The sequence below is a fragment of the Paroedura picta genome, chromosome 16 (assembly GCF_049243985.1).
Source record: "Paroedura picta isolate Pp20150507F chromosome 16, Ppicta_v3.0, whole genome shotgun sequence".
NCBI lineage: Eukaryota > Metazoa > Chordata > Lepidosauria > Squamata > Gekkonidae > Paroedura > Paroedura picta.
Window position 1 is genome coordinate 27,569,446 of NC_135384.1, and position 23,896 is coordinate 27,593,341.

Here is a 23,896-nt window from a genome sequence, read left to right on the forward strand (position 1 = left end):
ATGAATGAATGAATGAATGAATGAATGAATGAATCTCACTGGTCTCAGGACAAAATAACAAACTGAGCACCTTGTCACTTGTGGGGATGCTTCTATGCTTAGGGGAGAGACAGTTGGGGCCAGCAGCTAGTCTCCTGTAGGTTTCTTTTCACAACCGGGGAAGTGTCAGCCATTGATTACTAGCCCTGACATCTTTGTTCCCCCGGTGTTTTTGCAAACCACCAGTGAGCTCAAAATGTCAGCTGTTTTAGCCAAGAATCACCATATGGCACAATTTGGACATAACGACACGGGATACTCATTGGCCACTCATTTACCTTTGCTCTACAGCTGCACTCTTAGGGCCATTTTGCCCGAGGAAGGCAAACCCCTGTTGCTCTTAAGGGCGCCTGGCGGGACCCAAATTCTGCAGCCCCTTCCCCACAATGCTTCCCCCTACGGCCCGGGACGGAAGCCTTCGACGGGCGCGCCTCCACGCCCCTCCGTGGGGGACCCTTTATCGGACGGACCACTTCCGGCGCGGACCGGAAGCGGCGCCTCTGCCCCCCGGGTGCGGGATGGCGGCTCGCGCGGCGCTGCTGCTCCTGCTGGGGGCGGCGGGGGCAGGCCCGGGCCCGGCGGGGGCGTCGCGGGGCGACCGGGAGCCCGTCTACCGGGAGTGCTTGGCCCACTGCGAGAAGCGCAACTGTTCCGGGGCCGGGCTGCGGCACTTCCGCTCCCAGCAGCCGCTCTACATGAGCCTCACAGGTACCCGGGGACGGCCACGCCCACCAGCCCACCGCCGCGGGGGGCCTCCGAAGCCGCCCTCTTTTGCATAGCCACGCCCACCAGGCTCAGCGCCCCGCCCCGCGCTCCTCTGGGGATCCGCCCCTGCCCTGTTGCTCTCGCGCAGCCGGGCTGGGGGGGGGGGAGAGCTCCTGAGCATACACAGAGTGCGTTTGCGAGATCAGTCGATCATAGCTGCTGCTTGCGTTCTTTTTAAAGAGCTGGGTAGAAGGGCGTCCACGGCGAAGGGGTTTTTAAAATTCAGAGCATGCGTGCCGCTTTCCCTTTCATTCGAACCGGTGTTTGTTAGGTTTCTATGCATCTTCTGAATCTCCAGATGGCCAGGGACTACAATTGCCATCAGCCATGGTATTTGTAGTCCATGGATATCTGGAGAGCTACAGATGCAAGGAAAGAGCTGTAGCGCAGTGCGCTGTGGGTCCTAGTGCAGGGGTAGTCAACCTATGGTCCTAAAGATGTCCATGGACTACAGTTCCCATGAGTCCCTGCGTTTGCTGGCAGGGGCTCATGGGAATTGTAATCCATGGACATCTGGAGGACCACAGGTTGACTACCCCTGTCCTAGTGCATGAACAGTGGCTGCAGCATCTGCAGTTAAAGATTGCATGTGGAAAGTGCTGGCCAATGCCCCTTTCACTGAGGGGGCTACCAGCTGGAGCAGTTTGGCCTGGTGAAGATGGGATGACAGTTTGATATTTCATATACTTTTTTTCGGCTTGTTTATTTATCTCCATGAAAACCCAAAGCTGACCACAACTTTCTGAGCAACTTCCGGTCATTTCAAAATCATTTTGACGGCTGTGTTGTTTTTAAGGCAATATTAGAGATGTGAAGGGGGGGGGGGGACACTGGAAATTATTTTGTAGCAGAATCCCTTTTTAATTTTTTTCTCCTCCCCCCATCCTTCAACAAAAACATTGGAAATTTAGGGGAGAATTTTTAAATGTTTTCTGTTTAGGAATGAGGGAAATAATTTGCAAGATCAGGGTTGCTCTCTCAGTGCGTTTACAAAAGACAATCGACAACATTCGAGGACGATAATTCCTGAGCATATATACCCACCCACCCCCAGTACTGGGTATATTTGCATTTTTTCCTACAGAAAATAAAGGCTTAAACATTTATAAACATTGCACATAGCACAATTGTATAGGCTAATGACTCTAAACAATACATCCTGTGTTGTTAAAACAGTAGAACTGACCTGCTAAGAGAGTAAGCCTTGCGCATGGTTTGAATTTTTCCTAAAGATTTTTGGATTTTACCCAGATACTTGAAAATTTCCAAACATTTTACGTCTGCAGGTGGTATCCAAATGACCCCCCCCCCTTTTTTCTTTCCTCCCTCATTACATGTTTTAGGATGGACTTGCAGAGATGATTGTAAATATGAATGTATGTGGCTTACCGTGGGTCTCTACGTCCAGGAAGGATACAAAGTGCCTCAGTTTCATGGAAAGGTAAGCGTCATGCGCGAGTTGAGCAGTTTGGCAGCACAGGGGTTGTTTGTCTGACACGGTCTCCGGGAGTTAACACCTTCCCCTACCAGGTGGGCTAGTACTGAAAGAAGCCGGAAGAGGGGCAATCCCATTGGAAGATCAGCTCGCATTAGCAGGCTGTATGTTCCCTCCATCCCAGAGGCATCCTGAGTTTAACATGGGGGGAAATTGGGGCATCTCCAAAGAAACAGTGCTAGTGATGTTGTGATGGGGCGATATAAGAAGGGCTGGGTGTCTCAAGAAGCCGAGGGGATCCCCAAAGTCAGAGAGCACTGCTGAACTTGTCAGCCCCATAAAGATTTTGGTTCTCAAAACCACCACTGGGGTCCGTGCAGTTCCTTTGAGCCCCTTTCTAAAAGGGGTAAGGAGAGAACCAGAGGAGTAGTCTTGTGCAGGAATGGGGAAGGGAAGGAGACTTTTCCTCCCCCTCTCTCTCCTGGGAAACGTGTCCGTCTGTTTGCATTTGGGGTTGATGACTTTTTTCCCCTTCTTCTGTTTTTCCTCCCTTAGTGGCCCTTCTCTCGTTTCCTGTTCTTTCAGGAGCCCGCCTCTGCCTTCGCTTCCTTCCTTAACGGACTTGCCAACTTGATCATGCTGAACCGCTACAAAGCCGCCGTCCCGCCTTCTTCTCCCATGTACCACACCTGCATCGCCTTTGCTTGGGTAGGTGGGGTTGTTTGATAGCTCACTGCCGACCCTCATGTGACTCGACTTGGTGCTGTTTCAAGGAACGCAGGGAGTTGGATTCCTGAGGGGCCCGACTGGGCTTTTGGGGTTTTTGTTTTCTTAAGTGTTGGCTTTTAGGATCGCAGTTCAAAACGGTCCCTTTTGTTCTCATTGATCTTGTTTGGCAGTTGCTCTTTTTTAGGCAAGCCTCCCTAAGTAGCCTGTCAGCTATCTCAGGGGCAGTCAACCTGTGGTCCTCCAGATGTTCATGGACTACAATTCCCATGAGCCCCTGCTAGCGAATGCTGGCAGGGGCTCATGGGAATTGTAGTCCATGGACATCTGGAGGACCACAGGTTGACTACCCCTGAGCTAGATGACTGGGTAACAGTCCCGCCGCAGTCTCCAAACCAGGGTCCCCAGTGTGGTGCTATTTGTACCTTGATCAGGGCTTCTGATTGGCTATCGGAGATCTGCTTGGATGTGCAGATTTTTTAAAATGTTGCTTTGGTAGCAGCTGCCACCACAGGTGGGTACCTAAGCTGGGCAGCTTGTTTTTCACACACTTTTGTATCATTCGTGTGTCGGAGCCCAGCTTCAGGTTTCTGATCTCAGGCTGCGAACACGACTCAGCCTGTGAGTTCAGGATATAAGTATGTCTATTTTGTCCCTCTCTCTGTCTTCAGGTTTCTTTGAATGCCTGGTTCTGGTCGACGGTTTTTCACACTCGAGACACAAATCTAACCGAGGTGAGTGGCGTTGTTTCATGAAAAAGTTTGCATGACCTAAGAAGGGTGGGAAGGTTCGGGGAACGCTTCTTTACATGGTGATCGTTTAAAATCTAGAATTCGCCGATAGAGGAACGGCTGCAGGCCCAGGCAGCCTTTAAAAGTGATTAGACAGATTCATGGAGGAGAGGTCTATGAGTGGTTACTAGCCATGGTGACTAAAAGGAACCTCCATGTTCAAAGGCACTAAACCTGCAAACTGTAGTGTCTGAGTAAGGCCTGGGTCTCTTTGCTCATTGTTGGACCTTCAGAGGATCTGGTGCAAGGAAACTGCCGTGGGGAGACAAATATGGGGAACAAGAACACACAAAAAACTAACTTTACCATAAGAATTAACACTTTGTCTCAAGATGCCAGTCTGCACATGGTGGCTGGAGAATTACCAAGAATTGCCACTGGTTTCCAGGTGACGGAGATCAGAAAATGCCTTCTGTGAGCCAGAACTGTTACAAACCAGATTTCTTCCGTAATGGCTGGGGCCTTGTTCCGCTCTCCCAACGGACCAAAGGTCCAGGGGCACCTTCAAGACCCAGAAAGATTTATTCAAAGTGTGAGCGTACATGTGTACACATACTTCCTCAGACAATGATGTAGAAAACAGAGTACATACGTGAGGAGAGACACTTTCCTTGCTGTGAAAAGAAATAATCAGAAGAGATCTACTGCTAACCCCTTCACAACTGGGAAAAGTGTCTGCCTTTAATCACTAACCTTAACATTTTTATTCCCTTTGTGAACTGGAATCGAACCCAAAGGACTGAGGAACTAGGTTGGTTATCTAGCAAGGCACATGGTTTTGCTAAATATCTTTGTTACGCTGCATATTTATGGATCCCTTCACACTGCTGTTTACTAATTTCCTGCTGATTTGCTCTCTCCTTATCCATATACTCGGATGACTTCTGTTTCATTGTCTGAGGAGGTGTGTGCACGCACAAAAGCTCAAACCATCAGTGGCACTTCCTTGGTTTTGATGGTGCCATTGGACCCAAATTTTGTTCTGCTGCTCCAAACCAGCAAAACTGCACACTGGAACTAAGACCAACTGATTGTTTTTAAGCCGGTTCTGTAGTATGGAGTGAGGGCTGGTTCGGTTCTCTAGCTGGATTTCTTTTCCCACAGAAAATGGACTATTTCTGCGCCTCAGCCGTCATACTTCACTCTGTATACTTATGTTGCGTCCGGTGAGTCCTCCTGCCCACAATTTCCTTGGCTTGGCATTAATCAAAGGGATGGAAGGAGGCGGACAGTGGTTGAAGCCCCGGGGTCCCTGGCCTTGCTGAACCGGGGGTTGCTTTTGGAATTTGGAGAACAGCTTATGAGAGTCTCCACAAAATGGCTGCCTTGAGAGCTTGGCTAACCACAAAATGGCCGTCTTGAGAGCTTGGCTTGGCTAACCACAAAATGGCCGTCTTGCTTGGCTTAGCTAACTACAAAATGGCTGCTGTGAGGACTTAGTCCAGTGGCAAAATGGCGGGTGGTTTCACTGAATGCTAGGCCGTTTCAAGCCTGTCATGAGCTACTTTCAAACCAGGATCTCCCTGAGTTTTTCGTCCAGTAAAGTGGAGGGAAGTCTGACTTAGCTCTTTGCTTTGGTGAGAACACCTCCTCTAGGCCAAGTCGCTATAAGGTGATGGGGCTGATTTTTGCAGAGGGGAAATGGGCTGGGCTGATCCTCACAACCCATGGCGTCTTCCTTAAACCCCATCTGTTTTTTTTGTCACAGGACGCTGGGGCTGAAACGTCCAGCTTTTGCCACTGCCTTTGGGGGTTTCCTGCTGCTCTTCTTAGCCTTCCACATCTCCTACCTGACCCTCGTGCGCTTCGATTACAGCTACAACATGGCTGCCAACGTGGCCGTCGGTGAGGCCTGCCTGTTGTGTACATATCTGTAGCAAAGACAAACAAAAGGTGGTGGTGGTGAGGAATTGCAGTCCAGACCAACAGGAAAGGCAGAAGGGAAAAAAAGAAACAAAAAAAAAAGCCATCTGTAGAATGTTCACCGTCACTTTAAAAGCTAAAGTTATAATACGGAAGCTTTAAACAAATTACAGACGTTAAAACCATGCATCTGAGTACAACAGTTTTTGGGAACACGCATGCACAGATGGACACATGCAGCTTTACTAAGGTTTTATCCACTGGAGCAGGGGTGGCAAAATCGGCTCTCCAGATGACCATGGACTACAATTCCCATGGGCCCCTGCCAGCACTGGTGTGGTGCAGTCCATGGTCATCTGGAGAGCCACAGTTTGGCCACTGCTGCCTTAGGAGTAATTGTACACACACAGTTTTACTAAGAAGGTTTTACACACTAGGAGAGAGTACACACACACACACACATATTTTTGTATGTATGTACTTCCCCCCTTGTGTATAGAACCTTAGTGAAATTACTGTGTATTCACAGGGACGTTATACAGCATCATTCCCGTGACTACATACATTTACATATAGTGTAAAATGCATGTAAACACATACTTAACCCAGGGCCAGCCTCTGGAAACGCCCTTGCCTCGGTAGCAGTTTCTCCCACAACATAATATTTGAGCTTCCAGCACTGTTTGCCGTCGGTATGACTTGCCGTGAACTCTTCTTTTATTTGTTTGCCTCGTGCTTCTGGCTGGCCCCTAAAGCAGATTGCACAATTGACAGCAGTGACACAAGAGCGGCCTCATGCGCTCAGCAAACGTTGCGGCAAAACCGGATTGTAAGATGGGAAAACGCACTGAAAACAGAGCGATGCGTACAGTGGGATGGGCAAATGCACAGAGCTCAAAGTGCGCCCCCGAAAGTAGATTGCAGAACCAAAGAACTGTGCAGTGAAACTCTCTCGAGTCCAGCCTGGCCTTTATCCCAATCTCATAAATGCTGCATAACCTCATGCAGGGTGTTCAAAGCCCCGCCCCTGCTTCCTGTGCCTGCAGGAAACATGAAGGTTCTCTCTCTCTCTCTCTCTCTCTCTCTCTCTCTCTCTCTCTCTCTGTCTCCCCGGCTGCAGGCCTTCTCAACCTGTTCTGGTGGCTGGGCTGGTGCATGAGGAACCAGCAGCGCCTGCCGTACGTCTGGAAGTGCGTGGCCGTGGTCCTACTCCTACAAGCCTTGGCCCTCCTGGAGCTGCTGGACTTCCCGCCGTTGCTCTGGGTCTTCGACGCCCACGCCATCTGGCACATCAGCACCATCCCCGTCAACATCCTCTTCTACAGGTCAGGCACGACCCTCCTGCCTGGCTTTTTCGTCCTTGGCAGCCTCTTGCGGTTCAGCAGTGTGTTCATCTGCTGTTGTTGTGCACAGAAAAAGCCTTGGGACCTGGTGGGCGGGGTGGAATTGCAGGCCGGTTCCCCAGCCCGTCCTTGGGGGTCCAACGTGGGTTCCGCAGGCTGCTGGCTCCAGTGGGTCAAATGCACCCAAGGCCTTTTAGCCCACTCAGCTCATCCCTCCGGGAGAGTCGAACCTGACCCCCCTCCTCTTCTCTTCCTAGCTTCCTCGTGGATGACAGCCTCTATCTCCTGAAGGCCAACTCGTACATTCTTAAAATAGACTAACGCCTTTGGAGAGAAGCAGATTGGGGAGGAGAGCTGGCCTCTTTGAAGGACGTCCACCAACCATTTCCAGCCTCCGGGCCTGCTTGCTTTGGAGAAGCGGCAGCCATCGGGCCCTTCCTCTTGCCCCGTCCTCATCCCCTTGAAGCCTCCGTCATCTGGATTTGGTTTGCTGTTATGTGATAACGCTCTTTTGCCTGTCCACCAGGTGTAGCAGGATACACCTCTCTCCCTCTCAGCGACTGGACTCGAGGGGCTCTTCCGTCTGCCTTCCAAACGTTTTCCGTGCTTTTTTCTCGAGAGAACCCTCTCAGCCCGCCCTTCTCCTTCCAGTTGAGCCAAGCCCTGCCCGTGGATCCGCAGCATTCGCTCTGAGGCTGGGCTTCAAAGGGCTCCAGGTGTGTCATGGAAGACGGCGGTGGACTGGAACAGACAGAGACCTCCCTGGTGCTGCGTTAGCAGCTTCCGAGGAGGAAGAGCATCACTGCTTCCCTGACAGCTCACCCTTTGGAAGGAATGTGCCATGAAGTCTGCTTCTCGCCGTGCAACAAGGTGAGAGGCAGGTTTCCAAATTGCAACGGCTGCTCTGTTGATAAGGAAGACGCCAAGGCCAGCTCTTTATGGACGAAGCGTCCTCTGACCTTGAACCTTGCGTTGCCGGCCCCTCCCCTGCTCTCCGTCTTACATCTGAGCTCTCTTGCTGCGATCGCCCCCAAATGGCACTCTTCACGTGCTCAGCTACGCTCAGTTCTTCACGAATCCAGATCTGAGACCTGGTTTGAACAAGCAGGCCCTCCCGAGCCACGGGTCAACTTGAGCCCTGTTGGGTGGAGAAGACCATGATGAGGATTTGCTTCATTAAAAAGAAGGGGGGCAGGGCAGAGTTTTCATCTCAGCAAGAGTTTTCAGTCCACTCCCCAGCGGTGGAAAGGTCTTTTTCGGGGAGGGCTTTCAAGCAGAAACACGCCGCCGATTCAGAGGGGACATCAAAGATGCCGGTCTTCTCCTTTTGACACATCAGCGCTCCATGTTCAAGTAGCCATAGAGATGCTGCAGGCTGGACTGGTATTAAAGAAACGTTTTCTCAACCTTCTCTGGTTGGCCTCGTACGTTTATCTAGCGGACCGGACTGGGGCTTTGGGGGGTGGCGGATTGCCTTGCTGCTTCTGACCAAAGCTCCATGTCATCCAGCGCTGGGCCCCCAGCTGCCCCCAAGAAGATCCTAAGCTGGGTGGGGCATGCGGGAGAGCCAACCCCTCCTCTTGGTCTCCAGCCTGTGGCAAAGGAAGACTGCTACCTCACAGTTTCCATCTCTAGCAAGAACTGTTGCCGAACCGATCCCCGTGGAAGCTTGAGAGTTCGATTTTGAGCCCTCCCACCCTGTGCTGCTCCTGTCTTTCAGATTGCTTGGAATCCAGGATCCAGGGCCGCAGGTCTGTAGCTACCTGGATGGACTTGGACAGAAATGTTAAACTCCGTTGGCTTTCTCGCACCTGATAGAAGCTGGGAGAGGCAAACTTCACCTGGGAAGTCACACAGTTTGCAGGTTTTCCCCACCCGCGAAACAACTGGAAATAGGAGAATGGGGCCCCCCAAGTGCCTTCCGAGCAAAGAGTGCCAAAGATTCAGACATTACGGAAGAGAGAAAAGAGGACCCAAGGCCATGGGGAGTAGAGCTGTAGCCAGCCACAAGGTGGCACTGCCCACCAAGTCATGGTTCCTTTGCACAGCCCTGGGTTTTCTTCCCCTCTCCTGTGTTACCCTCCGGTGGTTTTATGATGTGTTTTTACTGCAATAGTTTCCAAACCGTACCCCGTTGACTCCTGGGTCAGGGTTCCCGAGGCGTTCCTGCACAAGATCCGAATTGCTCTCCGTGACCCCATTTTCTTCTCCTGGGTACAGTCGCAGGGGCACGGAAGGTGTGGTTCTAGGTCAGCGGCCATGTGGGTCAGTGCTGAAGCTCACAAGCAGGAGTGGCGTCCCACAGGAGCGGTTATGCGCACCAGAACGGAGCCACAGAGCCTTCTGGAACTTTTTGGAGTTCCTCTGCAGGCCGCTGGAAGGGAGGAAGGAGGATTCGCTGGTTCATAGGAAGTTGGAAAGTCACTATCCTAGTGGGTCAGATTTGCTGTAAGAGTTTCCAGACTACCAGCAGGAATATATATGTCTATTAATGGGGCAGGAGAGTCTAGAAGTCTCTCTTCATCGTGAAACCGCCACCTTTCTTTCCCGGCTGGCAGAAATTCATGGCGGGGGAGGGATAGCTTCCCCCATCTGTGCGTGTCATGAAAGCTGGCACATGCTGGGCAGGTGCTGAGAACATGGGGACGTTGGCCAGAAAAGAGGGGAACCCCTTCTATCTGTCTTGGGTGGGTGGGTGGGTGGGCAGGGTCTTCCACGTACCACTTCCTTCTTTCCAGCCCAGCCTAATTAACAGTGACCACTGCTTGCTAGAAATCAGATTCAGGAGCATGCCGGGGAAACTGCATTTTGCCGACAGGAGAGAAGCCAGAAAAATAAACGGTTTAAAGTGGTCCAGATGTGATGGATGACCGGTCGGGGGCGAGGCCAAGCCCAGGCCCTGAGAAGCCCGCCTACTGGGCAGGCCCACAGCCCTTTGACCCAGAACCCCTGCCAGATCAGCAGGACATCCAGGAGGTGCCTGTTCCTTTTTGCAAAGGGCTCAGGAGCCCCTCAGAACGCACCCCGGAACTCCGCAACCCCACGGCCCGAATCCTCAAATCCTAACCCTTCCGAAACTGCGGATGGGGAGGGAGGACCTGTGGCTGTTGCAGGGCGGAAGTGCCAGAAAGCGAGCCAGGGAAGATCTCCGTCGACCAAAGAGGGGGAGCTTGAGTGGCCTGTGAAGTTCTCTGCCAGGAGCAGGAGCCAAATACTCAAAGGATCTACCTGGGGCTGCCAGAATCCATCTGGTGCCACTTTGATTTCTCTTGAGCTCGCCTCTCCTCCCTCTCTCTGAGCATTGGGGGGAATCGAGCCAGACGGGTGGGGTGGGCTCTGCCCCGTGGCCAGGGACAGCTGAAGGCGCCCAGGGTTGCTAGTGGCTTGGGCTTTGCATTCCTGCTTTGATACGGTATCCATGTTCTGGCAGGACGCGCCTGTCGGATTAACCGTAATCCAGGCTGCTACTGTCAAAACCCCGTTCCCTCCCTCCCTGCCCGTCCCCGACCTCCACTGTGCATTCCGCAAGCTGTTCCACAATCCTTTTTGGCGAGGCGCTCGGAAAAATGGCGGGGGGCTGAAGGTGACCTGCTCGGACTTGTCCTCAAAGCTTGCCGCCTTTCGGCCAGAGGATGAGAACTTCTGCGTTGTTTTCTACGTTGCAATCGAGGAGTTCCTCAGCTGCCCTCAGAATGGAGCCCAGCAGCAGCCCCGGGGATTGGGGATCGGGGCCGGGCGCATCCTACTCCTCCACCCCGCCCCGCCCCGCCCCGGGCTCTTTCAGAAATGTGTCTTGCAGAGAAAGATGATCTGTCGAATGAAGCAAAGTTGCATTCATCTGCCTGTTTCTCTCGATTTCTTCCGCTTGGCCGTGCTTTATTACAGAGTGTCTGTTGTTTCTTGGTTGCGTTCTGCGTCGCCTCTTCCTTCCTGCAGGGAGAGGAAGGGACCGGGATTCCCAGGTGGGTTCCTATCTGGGTACTAGCAAGGTGGGCTTTAGTGAAGCCCTGCAGACTGCCCTGGAGGGTTCTGCCTGCCTCAAGGGGAGGTGCGATCCCGGAAGAGCATTTCCCCTCCACATGCCTCCCTTTCAAATCCCCCAAACCGGACAGACTTGGCATTCATCTTCTGGCCCTTGTGTCCATAAACGCATTCCCCAGCAGGCAGCAGTGCAGAAATACTCAGGCAGTGCCTGGGGTTCAGATCTGAATGGGGTATATTACATGACTTTTGGGGTGGAGCCCAGGTAGGGAGAAGGAGGGACCTCGGGGGGGGGGTATTGCTATAGCACCCACTCTCTAATGCAGCCATTTTATTCAGAGGAACTGAACTCTGGTTGTAATCCCCAATCTCCAGGTCTCACCTGGAGGCTGGCAACTGCAATTCTGCCATGTCTATTGCGGCTGTGCTTCGAGTCCCTTTTGCTTGCTGTAAAGTGAGAGGCTAGAGCCTCTTGTGGCGCAGAGTGGTAAGGCAGCCGTCTGAAAGCTTTGCCCATGAGGCTGGGAGTTCAATCCCAGCAGCCGGCTCAAGGTTGACTCAGCCTTCCATCCTTCCGAGGTCGGTAAAATGAGTACCCAGCTTGCTGGGGGGTAAACGGTAATGACTGGGGAAGGCACTGGCAAACCACCCCGTATTGAGTCTGCCATGAAAACGCTGGAGGGCGTCACCCCAAGGGTCAGACATGACTCGGTGCTTGCACAGGGGATACCTTTACCTTTACCTTTAAAGTGAGAGGCTACCAACTTTTTACAAACTTGATCCGTGTTCAGAATTCACAGGTAATGAAAGTGCTCCTCTGGACTGGGATCCTGGAGCCTCCGGGATAGACTTCTGACCATGTATTCTTTGTCGTAGCAACCAGCCTGTTTGTCCTATCAGCATTGGATAGAAAACCTAGATCTTGATTCAGGCCAGAAAAACCACAGCACTGTTTGTAAAAAAAACGTTCCCATGAAGCAGACACATTAACCAATACGTATTGTCCCATAAACATGATTTAATGTCGATAACACACAACGCTATAACATTCTGTCCCTGTGTGGGGTCAAGGGGACCCTCCCTGAAAGGGGGGGATCACGTCACCTTCTTAGGAGCCCCCACAGTGAGGGGCTCAGATGGATGCCTCGTTATCACTCCATGCACAAGAGAACCCCTCCATTGTTCTGGACTACAACCATGACCATCCACTTTGGCCATGCTCCTCCTCTTGCAGGACAGCGTGTTTAAAGCAAGGGATGCAGACAGAAGATACAAAACAATAATGTTCCTGACTAGAATTTGGGGAGGGGGGGATAGAATAGGACTTCTCTGCTTCCCCCCGCCTTCCCACTGCAGCCCACGGATCTCCATGAAATACTGGTCTTCTGGCAGAGGGGGCACCCTGAGGAATGACACGGACATGGGGGACTGCAGGGAGAAGGGTGAATCCATGGAAATGGCCAAGGCTGTTTTGCACCGGTTGCCACAGCACTGGTACTGAAGGGGAAAAGGACACCCCGCAAGCTGACACCTAGCAACATGGAGTGCAATGTGATTTCTCGTTTTGGCAAGGGAAGGGAGAGCAAACAGCCAAGAAGGGAACTAAAAACGCAGCCTGGCAGAACGAATTAGGAACCTAAAGGCTGAGCTGCAGAAAAAATCTTCTTGTTTAAAATCCAAATGTTTATTCTAATTACGGCCACATAATAAAAGTTAAAAACGTGGACACAATCTCTGTTGCATGCACCGTGTCGTATAGCAAGGGCAGAATCCGCATTCACACATGGAACGGTTAAGGATGCGTTTCGACCCCGGAAAGGGGTCTTTCCTTGGGGGTTCAATAATTTTAAAAGCATTTGTACGGTAGAGAAATATATAGTATTACGGCTTGCTAACTTCGGACGTTCTTGTATACAACAAAGATCAGTTGCAGCTCCCCTTTCTCAATTTCTTTTACCACTAGCAAGCCATAACATTATACATTTCTGTTCTGTAAGCTTCTTTGACCCCCAAGAAAGACCCCTTAGGGATCGAAACACTTCTGCTTTTTGCTCCTTATCCATTCCAGGTGTGAATGTTGATTCTGAACTTACTGCACGACCCAGAAGGTACAATGGGGATTTTATGCGTGTTTTTGACTTTTATTATGTGGGCAGCATTTTTTTGCCGCTCAGCATTCAGGTTCCTGGCTTAAAGGGACGCACGAGGCCGGGCTGCCTGGAATCAGGTGGATTTCTGCGCATGGACAAAGAAGATGCCCTGCACATCATCCACACCAATCTTCAGGCTCGGCGGCATGGTGTAGGAGCGGAATTTGCGGACGTGGTAGCCGCTCTTGGCGAAGGCTTCCTGGACATCAGCGTCCCTGACGGGCACCACCCGCAGCTTGGCCTCTCCGGCCAGGTAGAAGGACTCTTCCAGAGCCCCGATCATGAGGAAGTGGCCGCCGGGTTTGAGGAGGGTGGTGACGTTCTGCAGGGCTCGCTCGAAGCTGGGTCGGTCGGGACTCACGGCCTCCAGGCAGAAGGAGGAGACCAAGGCGTCGGCCGGCTGGCTGAGCAAAGAGCCCAGGGGCCTGGGCTGGTGGACGTCGATGGGGAAGATCTTCTTCAGTTTCTGCTTCAACTTCTGCTCCTTCTCCTGCCACGGCTCCCTGCAGCAGCCAGGGGACAAAAGAAGGGAGCCTGAGGAAGGTGGGGCTGGGGAGGCACCTCGGGAGCCCACCATCCCAAGCAGCCACTCCCTCCAGGAGAACTGATCTCTATCATCCAGAGAGGAGCTGTAAAATTAGGGGATCTCCAAGCCCCCCCCCCTCCTGGAGACTGGCAACCATAAGAAGGAGGGGTCCCTGCAGGGAATGCCAAACAAAACAAAAAAGATTCAAATGGGCAGCCGTGTTGGTCTGAAGTAGCACAATAAAACCAGAGTCCAGTGGCCCCTTTAAGACCAACAAAGATTTATTCAGGGCGTGAGCTTTTGAGTGCAAGCATTCTCACGCCCTGAATAAATTTTTGTTGATCTTAAAGGTGCTACTGGACTCTGGTTTTATTAAAACAAGACGACAACGGAACGGGATTGACGAATCACCCTGACACTATCTCCTGGGGCCGGCATTCAGAGATTGACTGCCTCCAGATGTGGAGGTTCTCCTTAGCCATCCCCGTCTAGTGGCAGGTAGAGACCAATGCTAGTATCCTCCCAGGGTTAGATATTCTGAACCCTTTGCTGACTGAACAAACTTGTTTGACAACTGAATGCTGGGGTGCCTGAGCTGGCTGGCAAAACTCTGGGCACCGTGCCCACCTGGCTCTTTTTAAAGGGGTGGCCATGCCGGTATCGTCAACACACCCCAAATTCATCCCCTGCATGAGCTGCGTCTCTTTCTTACCCTTTGCCCTCAATCTTACAAACATGCTGGATGTAAGGAGACCAGTCGAAGTCCCCAGGTTCTTCTCCGCGCACCCAGCTGCGGATCACATCCCTGTTCACTTCCAGGTAGTCCGTGGCCACGATCTCCTCGAAGAAATCGCAGGCGCTGAGGAGCTGGTAGATGGTGGGGCCGGTGCCGATGTCGACCAGCGTACGGCCATAGATTTCCCCTGGGAGAAGGAGGGAGAGAGAGAGAGATAAGAGTCAAGCACCCGGATATGGCCATGGACAACATTCATGAGGACTAGAAACCTTTGTTTGGAAACATGTTTCTGTTTAGGCGATGTGGGAGACTTTAGGCAACCTCTCTGTCAAAACAATCACGCCCAACGCAGTTCTACGCTCAGCAATACAATCAAGGTCCCAGCCAAGACCAAGCAGAAGTCTGGCTGGTCAAAAGATACGAGGGATAGGAGAGTGGGTTGCCAGCTCCAGGTCAGGAAATGCCTGGAGGATTGGGGAGGGAGTCTGGGGAGGACAGGGACCTCAGTGGGGTACAATGCCGTAGAGTCCCCCCTCCAAAGCAGCCATCTTCTTTACGATAAGTACTTGCTGAATTCTGGAGAGGAGCTGGAATTCCTGGAGGTCGCCCGGCCCCGAGAAAGCCAAAAAGGGGGCGGTGTAGCAAAAAACAAACAAACAAACCTAGCCAGCTAGGCGTTAGGACCCAAAAGGTTAGGTGTCCCCTAAATATAAATATTCAAATTGTAGTAACATTTATCCTGCACAATTTAACACAGTTAAAAACATAGAGGCAGCTCACAAGCTAATCACTGAAATCACAAAATATGGGCCAACGTAATGGTGTTTTGACTCTAAAATGGGCCTTCCTCCAAGGTCTACCCCTGAACACACAGACGGTGCAGCACAGAATGCAGCTGGTGAGGTTTTTTTTTAAAGATCCAGTTTATTCTCTATACATGCAAATGTTTTCATAGGTCCGCAGAAGCTCCTGACACACCCTGGCTCTTTTTAGCAACCGTGGATAAACGGGGAGCTTTGATTCTGTTATTATGGGGCTTCTTGTTGTGTGGAGGGCAGCGGTTAGCCTATCAGCTGTGTCTATGTTTTTAACTTTGGAACTTTATAAGCTGGGCATAATAATCGTTAATAGCATTTTAATATTTATATTTCGTGGATCCTCAGGTCCCACCGGGAGACTGCAAACAAGAAGAAGGAAAAAAACTCTATGAGAAATACAGTAATACAGAGGGAGTTTACCTACATGTCATTTTTAAAATAAATATCCAAGAAAGGATTAAGTTACCTTAATACAAGACCACCCATTAGAAGAAGAAGGGTTTGGTTTTATATGCTGCTTTTCAGTGCCCGAAGGAAAATCAAAGTGGCTTCCCTTCCCTTCCACACAACAGACAACCTGGGAGGTAGGTGAGGCTGAGAAAGCTCTGAGAGAACAGCACTATCAGGGCTGTGACTGGCCCAAGGTCACCCAGCTGGCTGCATTTGGAGAGCAAGGAATAAAACCCTGCTCACCGGATTAGAAGCAGGTGCTCTTAACCACGAAACCCTGCTGGCTCCCAATTCTAAGAAAATTACACCTTCTTTGAATGCAATTTCATACCGTCTGCAAGAATGTCGGCTACTCAAACCACTGCAAAAGGAACGAGCAGCATTACAGCCAAACACACTTTCCCAGGCTTTATACAAAGTTAACCACTGGCACAAAGGTCAATAAATTACCGCACAGCAATCTGAAGATAAAGTAACCCAACAAATTATGCCCAAGTCTTATGCAGAGTGGATGTATTGTATATTTTAAATTGTAAGCTGCCACAGGACGACATTGTTGAGGGTGACAGGGTATAAATCAAAGCATAGATCAGGGGTAGTCAAACTGCGGCCCTCCAGATGTCCATGGACTACAATTCCCAGGAGCCCCTGCCAGCATTTGCTGGCAGGGGCTCCTGGGAATTGTAGTCCATGGACATCTGGAGGGCCGCAGTTTGACTACCCCTGGCATAGATAGATGGCAGGTAGGTAGATGATAGGTAGAGATGGATGGATGGATGGATGGATGGGTTTCCGGTAATGCCCCACTTTGGATTGTCAATTATCTTCAAGCAACTTCCCTTCTTATTCCCCACCTGTGGACTGGCCCCTCTAAGATAACACCCTCAAGAGAAAGTGAAGTACCCACATTTTCCTCCCCCCAAGTGCGCCTGAAAAGCAGGGCCTCCCACCCTGCCGTGCCCAAAGCGTCTCAGTCTGCCCCTACCTGTGGCAAAGGCCTCTGCCAAGCAGCGGAGCTTCCAGGGCACCACAAACTCCTCGCTGGCAAAGTTGGCGCGCGGCGGCATGTAGTTGTTCTGCAGGTACGCCCTGGGGTTGAACTTCTGGTAGCTTTCCGCCACGGCCGACAAGCCAGGGGTGCTCATGGCCGGGGAAACGCTCTGGCCGCGTCCAGCCTCCTCGTTCCGCAGGGCCGGGCGGGAAGGTTTTATAACCGGGCTGGGCGAACGAGCTAATGGACCTGATGCAATTAGCGCCAAGTACTCTGTGCAGATAGCATCGGGGGCTCTCCTGCCGGGCACGGATAAATTGAGGCCATTTCTCTATCGCCTTCCGTCGTGGAGTAATCGAGAAGACCTTTCCGAGGGCTTGATGGACGCCCCGCCAGCGGTGGGTGGGTGAGGGAGCTGCTTGAGTTATCTCCTGCCAGGTAGACATTTAATAACTGCATTGAAAGGCTACTTTATTGAGGCTGTCCATCCGGCCTAACCAAATTAGCGTCAAGGAGGAAAGGGGACGTGGGGTGGCAAACACGGAGTCCACGGAGGCTTCGAGAAATGGTTTTATACATGCGCCAGAATTGGGCAGGCGGCCTTTGCAAATGGTGAAAGATGGACGGATCATGCAGAAGGTCAGATTTCAGTACCGGTCATTTGTTAAGTCCCGGAACGGTTATCGCCACGGCGGCTGGGGCCGTCTCCATGAAAACGGACTTTAAAGTCGGCGGAAAACGGCGATCCTGGAACGAGATTTGGACTGTCCGTGCCCATCGGCTGATACAACCGTAACAGGTTAGGGCTGGCTGGTTTCTGCTTTGGAAAATGAGGCTGCTGGTTGGAGAAGATGACATGGAAATGAGTAGAAAGCAGCTTCGTGTTTGGGGAAGGGCTATGGCTCAGTGGGAGAGCGTCTGCTTGGCATACCGAGGGTCCCAGGTTCAGCCCCAGGTAAGGGGACCGGGCAACAGGTGTTGCGGAAGAGCTCTATGCAACGGAAGAGTGTATGCAACCTCTGTCGGACCTTGAGAAATGGCTGCTGGTCTGAGTAGGCAGTGAAATACCTTCGCCAAAGACACCAGAGGAGGGAGGAGGGATCCACCTGGAGATTGAGGGATGGAGCCAGGGCAGGGCAGGGACCCCAACTGTGGGTCCGCCTCCTAAAGCATCCCTTTTCTCCAGGGGAACTGAGATCATGTCCCCACCCCACAAGTTCCCACTGGTTGCCGGGTAATACAGGCAGCCAGAGAAACCTGGAAGTAGTATTAGAGCCGCCAACCTCCAGGTGGGCCCTGGGGAGCCCCCAGAATTACAACTGACCCTCAGACCCTGGAGAAAGTGAGTGCCTCTGGAAGATGGATTTATGGCACTGCACTCTGTTGAAGACCCCATTCTCAAACCCACCCTCCCCATGCACCACCCCCAAATCTCCAGGAGCTGGCAACCCTAGTTCCCGCTGGTCTTCAGCAGAGATCAGTTCCCCTGAAGGAAACAGCAGCCTGAACAGGAGTTCTGGCCCCCCTGTGAGCCCCATAATACTTTCGAGAGGTGTTTTATCCTGCTCTGGAGCCCCGGAAGGAAGAAGGGCATGCGTGAGGCCGATCCAGAGCCACCATGAACCTGTCAACAGCAGGGCCTGGGAAATGTCTCTCAGGGTCTCAGATAAGAGCCCGTCCGGAGGGCATTTTGATGTCGGCTTGAGTAGCACCGGTGAGATTGTCAGGAATTATTCCAGCCTTGGGGAGGATGGGTGTTTGGGTCTGTTAATGGTGGGCATCTGGTTTCAGAGAGCCCCGTAATCTACAGGCATTCGGACGCTATCAACCCATCGTGCCCATTAAATAGGGCCTGGGCTCTTTTGTTTGAAGCCGCAAAATGGGCAAGTGATGAAGACAGACTGCTGGGACAGTTCTGTTGACACCGCTACCACAAAAGATCTAAAGCCGCGGCGTGAGCAGGGGAAATTGCAGAAACCTAAATGCAGAAGGTCCCTGGTTCAATCCCCGGCATCTCCATTTAAAGATCTGGCAGGAGGTGACATGAAAGTCCTCTGCCTGAGACCTTGGAGAGCTCCTGCTGGTCTCAATAGGCAAGACTGACTTGATGGATGAAGGATCTGTTTCCGTAGAAGGTAGCTTCCTGGGCTCATTAGAGATTCATAAACGAATTGAGCACTCCTGTGAGATCAAAATATCCACCCCCGGAGGAGGCTTTATGGCCTCTGATCCAAGACCTCCGACATGCAGCATAATCCAATGCTTTTCGCCGGTCCTTTGGGTTCATTTCCCGTTCAGAAAAAAATCAGGGGAATAAAAATGCTAAGGCTAGTGATTAATGGTCGTCGCTTTCCCAGTTGCTTGGGAGCGAAGACATCATCCCCACAGACCTGTTGCTAACCCCATCCGCCTCAACCCCTATTTTGGGTCCCTCGTAGCATTCTTGTATATTTTCTACTGAGTCTTCAGCGCACTGTTTTTAATTGACCTTTAACGCTGTGCAATAAAATGGTCACTGGATATACTTTAAGAGAATAATTTTAAGACTTCTCCACCTCTTTGATGCCTAGCTTCTGAAGGTTACCCGTTCCAGGCTGGGAAAAACCTGGAGATTCGGAGGTAGAGCAGAAGCTGGGGGAGCAGGGGGGTTGCAGAGGGAAGGGGCTTCGACTATGCAGCCTCCCCTTCCAAAGCAGCCCTTCTCCTCTTGCCTGCCATCTGTGCTCCAGCCCCCCCCCCCCCCCCCACGTGGCTTTTTGCCTGGCAGACCTCTCTGGTTCCCCTGGTCCCCCCTCCCTGCCAGAGATGATCCAGGGCTGGCCAGGACATTTTCTCCCCGTGAGGCCACCGTTTCTGACGGGGAGGAGAAGCTTCTAGCAGGGCCTGTGCAGGCATGAGGGGGAGGATTGAGTGGGTGGCAGGATCTTCTTCCAAATGACTTCATTGCCCAGACACTTTGCACAGCTGCCTCCCCCACCCCGGCCTCCCTCGGTGCAGGCCCTTCCCCCTCCCCAAATCCCCGAAGCCCTCCGGCCTTCCCTCGGTGGTTTTCCCCTGCGCGCCATCGTTCCTCCTTACCTGATAACCCAGAACACCTGCTCCACTGTTTGTAATATTCATCTGAGAATCTGGTGGGCCCCAGAAAGGATCTCCTGCAGGTCTTACCTGTTGACACCCAAACTGTCTCTCGATAGACGATTCAGAAAATGTTTTGTTTCCTATTGAGAAGTGAAGGACGCTGATCTGAATCGCCCAGATTGCTCTGATCCCCCCCAGATCTCAGAAGCTATGCCGGGTCAAACCTGGATAATTTCAGGATGGGAGAACTCCAAGGAGGTTCAGGGAGGCCAGCAAATGGGCAACCCTCTGAATGTCCCTGGCCCTGAAAACCCTTCTGAAGGGGGGGCCAGAACTGTGGCTCTCTGGACATTCATGGACTACAATTCCCATGAGAGAGGTTTTGCCGTTCCAGGGCCTAGTTATCACCTTGGCAGTTAGAAACCTCCTGATCTTCAGTATTACCTTTGGACAGCCTCCGGCTCTTTCCAAGAAGGACGGCACTCAGAGGGTATAAAAATACAGCCACGTCACAGATTTAGCTTCCAGAAACAAACATCCCCAGGCCGGGGGGCGGGGGGGGTGGGATGCAGGAGAGGTGTCCGATATCAGAATGCCCCACCAGTGACTCGGCAAGACTGATATAGCCACAGACGCCAAGCCTTTCGGAATCGGCCCTCTGAACGCTATATAAGCGGCCCACAGCCGGGGCAGGAGGCCAGACGGGACTCAGACCAGAGGTATAGCCTTCCCACTCCGGCAGAGAGCCCCGCGTCACGATGCACGGCAAGAGCGTGGTCCTCCGCAGCTCCGGAAACCTGACCGCAGCTGAGCTGGGCTGCCAAGTCTCCGAGAGGGATACGGGCCGGAAGGAATCCTTCTCGGCCGAATGGAAAGACCTGTCGCTTAGCACCCGGCCCGAGGAAGGGTGAGTTTGGGGCTGGGGGAAGCTGAGATGGGCCCAGGCCTGGTCCGAGCGGTCCTGCCGCATCGATCCGATGGGCCAAGGGACGGGTCCGAAGCCACCGCTCAGAATGAGCAAGGGGACGCCCATCATGGCAGATCCAAGCCCCTCTGCCAAAGGCAACTGAGCCAGACTAGATAAGATGACTGACAGAGCATGCGCATTGACCTTTTTTCCCATGTGTGCAGCCTGAGAGCCACGTAAGCGCAAAGCTGCATTGCTTGTACCATATGCTGCATGCATCACTAGGATATACTGCCCTGAACTAGCCTCAGTAGGGCAGTCTAGAAATCTGATTAACAACAATAACAATAAACCGTTTCCGGCAAAATCCATAAGGGGGCTATTCAACCCTTAGGGGTCCTTTTCCTTCTTTCTCTTTGATTTGGGGCTGCAGGGCTAGAGGCAGGGCAGGCCCTGTGTGGGGTCTAACCCCTCCCCGAAGCAGCCCTTCCCTCCAGGCATGCCAACCTGGGTGGCTTGGAGAGCGACAGGGCGAGCGGGAAGTCTCCTGCAGGTAGTGGCGGGAGGCTGGCACCCCTGGCAGGGACCCTCCCCTGAAGCCCGCCTCTGCTTCCCTCCCTACAGCTGCCTGTGGTCCGAAGTGGACAGAGGGCGCCGAGAGAGCTGTCGCCAGCAGCAGGAGGTGCGCATGGTGGTGCAGCGGTCCCCGTGGGGCATGGTACGCCTGGGGCTCCTGGGCCAGCCGCTGACCTCCTACCACCTGCCCTACGCCCGCGCCCTGCCGCTGCCCATCTTCTCTCCGGCCAAGCTGAGCGGCAAAGAGGAGGAGGTGGCACCTGCGGCCGAGCCGCTCCTGCTGCCCCCGTCTGGCTTGTGCCCCGACAAGACCCCCCTGGTCGAGATCACCAAGGAGCTGCCGCCGATCATCGAGCCCAGCCGGCCCACCTTCCGCAAGGCCGGCCCGGCCCGCTCCCTCTCGCGGTCCACCTCGCAGGAGGCCCAGCGGGGCTGAGGCCCGCCGACCTCCCCGCCAGCCCTGGGCCGCCGCTGCCTGAGGCCTCTCCGGAGGAGGGAAGGGGTTGGGCACCGGTAGGACGGTCTCGATCGGACCCAGCCCCTCCGGACGACGCGGACAGCTTTAGACGTAGATGATCCTGCTCCGCACGGGGAAACCCAGCTGCAAAAGCACACTGAAAGTGCATTATCCAGCATGTGCATCACAGCCCCTGGGAAAGTCTGGGTGTCTGTCTGTCTGTTTCTCTGTGGACATGACTCACAAGTTGATGTACAGCACCAGGCGCCTCCATCAACAGTGCTTCTGTTGCTGCACCCTGGGGTGGCTTGGGGGGGGGAGGGGAGGGAGGAACGCTTCACCTAGGGATGCCAGCCTCCAGGTGGGACCTGGGGATCCCCCGGAATTACAGCTCAACTCCAGACTCGAGAGACCATTTCCCCTGGAGAAAAGGGCTGCTTTGGAGGGGGGACTCTGTGGCATTTGGATCTCCCCCAGGTCTTTTCCTGCCCCCAATCCCACCCACTCAAAGTCTCCAGGTATTTCCCAACCTGGAGCTGGCAACCGTAAATGCAGAGAAACCCATTGATGTAAAGAGCAAGTGGGAAAGTGCACCAAGTCCCCAGCGGGTGGAACTCCTCTCCGGCCGAGGGGGACAAGGAAGGGGGTGGGAGCCTTTAGCAAGAGAGAGCCGGGACTCCCGGGTCCCGGGCTGGGGAGGGGAAGACGGATTTGACGGTTCCTGGCAAGTGACTGAGTCGGACAGAGGCTGGTGATAGTCCCGGGGGAGCAATGGAAGGGAAACGTGGTGGGCCGGGAGATCTGCTGGAAACATTTGTGTTTGACGCTGGAGGCATGCAAGGGAAGTGGTAGAGGCCTTTTCCCTGCCCGGCTCTAGGGCAGATCTGACCTTGGGAAAGGAGACGCCAGGGGTCTCTCAATGCCTCCTGGGTAATGGAGAAGAGGGGCGCTGGGGGAGGAAGAGATCCCAGGGTGCATGAGATGAGGACAGGGCTTTGGCATGGCTCGTTCGTGGCTGAAGCAGCCCCTTAGGATAAGAAGCTGCCCGGTCTTCCACAATGTGACGCTTGACCATAGAAAGGCAATTCACCCAAAAAAAGGTGGAGAAGAGCACTGTGAATCACCCGCCACACGGTTTGGGTTTCGTTTTTGGTTTTGTTGTCTTCTTTTTCCTTTAAAGATGTACCAGATTGAAATAACGGCATTATTTTTCTGTACAGTATTCTTATAGATGTAATAAAATCTGGGGGACCCCAACGGACTTCTCTGTTTTTTGTTTTGTTTTTGAAGGCCCCTCCGTTTATTCCACATAAACAATCGGACAACGGCCACTGTTACTAACCTCAAGCTTCAAATTCATCCCGTAAACCCGGACATAATAGGGATGCCAGCCTCCAGGGGAAACCTGGGGATCCCTCAAAATTACAGCTGGTCTCTGGACTATAGAAATCAGCTCCTCTGGGGAAAATGGATGTTTCAGAGAATGGAGTCTGTCGCATGGGGCCCCAATGAGGTCCCTGCCCTCACCAGGCTTCATCCCCCACATTTCCAGGAAATTCCCAGTCTGGAGCTGGTAACACTACCCACCCCACCCTAAATTCTGTTGGTGGCCAAGGAGAGACCTAACTCACCACTCTAATTCCCAAGCAACACAGATTTCTTCATGAGGTACATAGGAGAGGACTGGTGCACAGTAACCACAGATGGCCACTAACTGTCCACTAGATACTTGCTTGTTTTTATTTAATAATTGCCTTTGGGGGTCACCAAAAAAATCCGGTACGCTGGCATCGTTAATTCGACGTCTGGCAATAAAGGAGCAAGTGAGGGTTTAAAATACGCGAAATCCTTCATCCGAAGGAGAACGTCTCATTTGCTTTTTTGAAACATGCGATGAGAATCCCATGGAGGAAAAAGCTGCTTCTTGCAGGCAAGAAAAAGGGGACGCATCTCCCCCCTCCTCAAAAAGGTCCCACCCACCCCCACCAGCCGAAGCTTTACAAATAGAGATGTTGGAGCTTCTTGGGCATCATTTGTGTGTCATGGGTACCTGGCCCTTTTCCTTTCCAGAGGCAAAACAGCTTCCAAATATCCAAGCCAAAAAAACTGTCCGTCACGGGAACACCAGTTCTGTCTTATAAGGGTGTGGAGGAAAGGGCAGACCCCTATTCCCTTTGCTTTAGGGTACACTGGATTATGAGCCCGAGGTACCATTTCACAGCTGGTGCAAGGATCTTGAATACATGCTTGTTTCGGAATATACA

At 52.6% G+C, this 23,896-nt stretch overlaps 3 protein-coding genes across 4 annotated transcripts; 2 read left to right on the top strand and 1 right to left on the bottom strand.

Moving 5' to 3' along the window:
• The first annotated feature begins 410 nt into the window (after positions 1-410).
• PGAP3 (post-GPI attachment to proteins phospholipase 3) lies at positions 411-10,799 on the top strand. 2 transcript variants are annotated; one of them, XM_077313731.1, is made up of 8 exons: positions 411-747; positions 2,148-2,245; positions 2,795-2,947; positions 3,637-3,699; positions 4,861-4,922; positions 5,465-5,601; positions 6,740-6,944; positions 7,220-10,799. In XM_077313731.1, the coding sequence occupies exons 1-8, from the start codon at positions 426-428 to the stop codon at positions 7,281-7,283; spliced, it is 1,104 nt and encodes a 367-aa protein (XP_077169846.1). In that variant the 5' UTR covers positions 411-425; the 3' UTR covers positions 7,284-10,799. The 2 variants fall into 2 exon arrangements, with proteins under 2 accessions (XP_077169846.1, XP_077169847.1); XM_077313732.1 differs by having other exon boundaries at positions 2,825-2,947.
• Positions 10,800-11,929: 1,130 nt separating this feature from the next.
• Positions 11,930-17,952, bottom strand: PNMT (phenylethanolamine N-methyltransferase). Its single transcript, XM_077314361.1, has 3 exons — positions 16,609-17,952; positions 14,332-14,542; positions 11,930-13,596 (listed from the first exon to the last, which is right to left on the bottom strand). Exons 1-3 carry the CDS (start codon positions 16,766-16,768, stop codon positions 13,167-13,169), a joined length of 801 nt encoding a protein of 266 aa, XP_077170476.1. The 5' UTR covers positions 16,769-17,952; the 3' UTR covers positions 11,930-13,166.
• Positions 17,953-20,366: 2,414 nt separating this feature from the next.
• On the top strand, positions 20,367-22,893 carry TCAP (titin-cap). The gene is made up of 2 exons (XM_077314362.1): positions 20,367-20,599; positions 21,224-22,893. The coding sequence occupies exons 1-2, from the start codon at positions 20,451-20,453 to the stop codon at positions 21,609-21,611; spliced, it is 537 nt and encodes a 178-aa protein (XP_077170477.1). The 5' UTR covers positions 20,367-20,450; the 3' UTR covers positions 21,612-22,893.
• Positions 22,894-23,896: the final 1,003 nt, after the last annotated feature.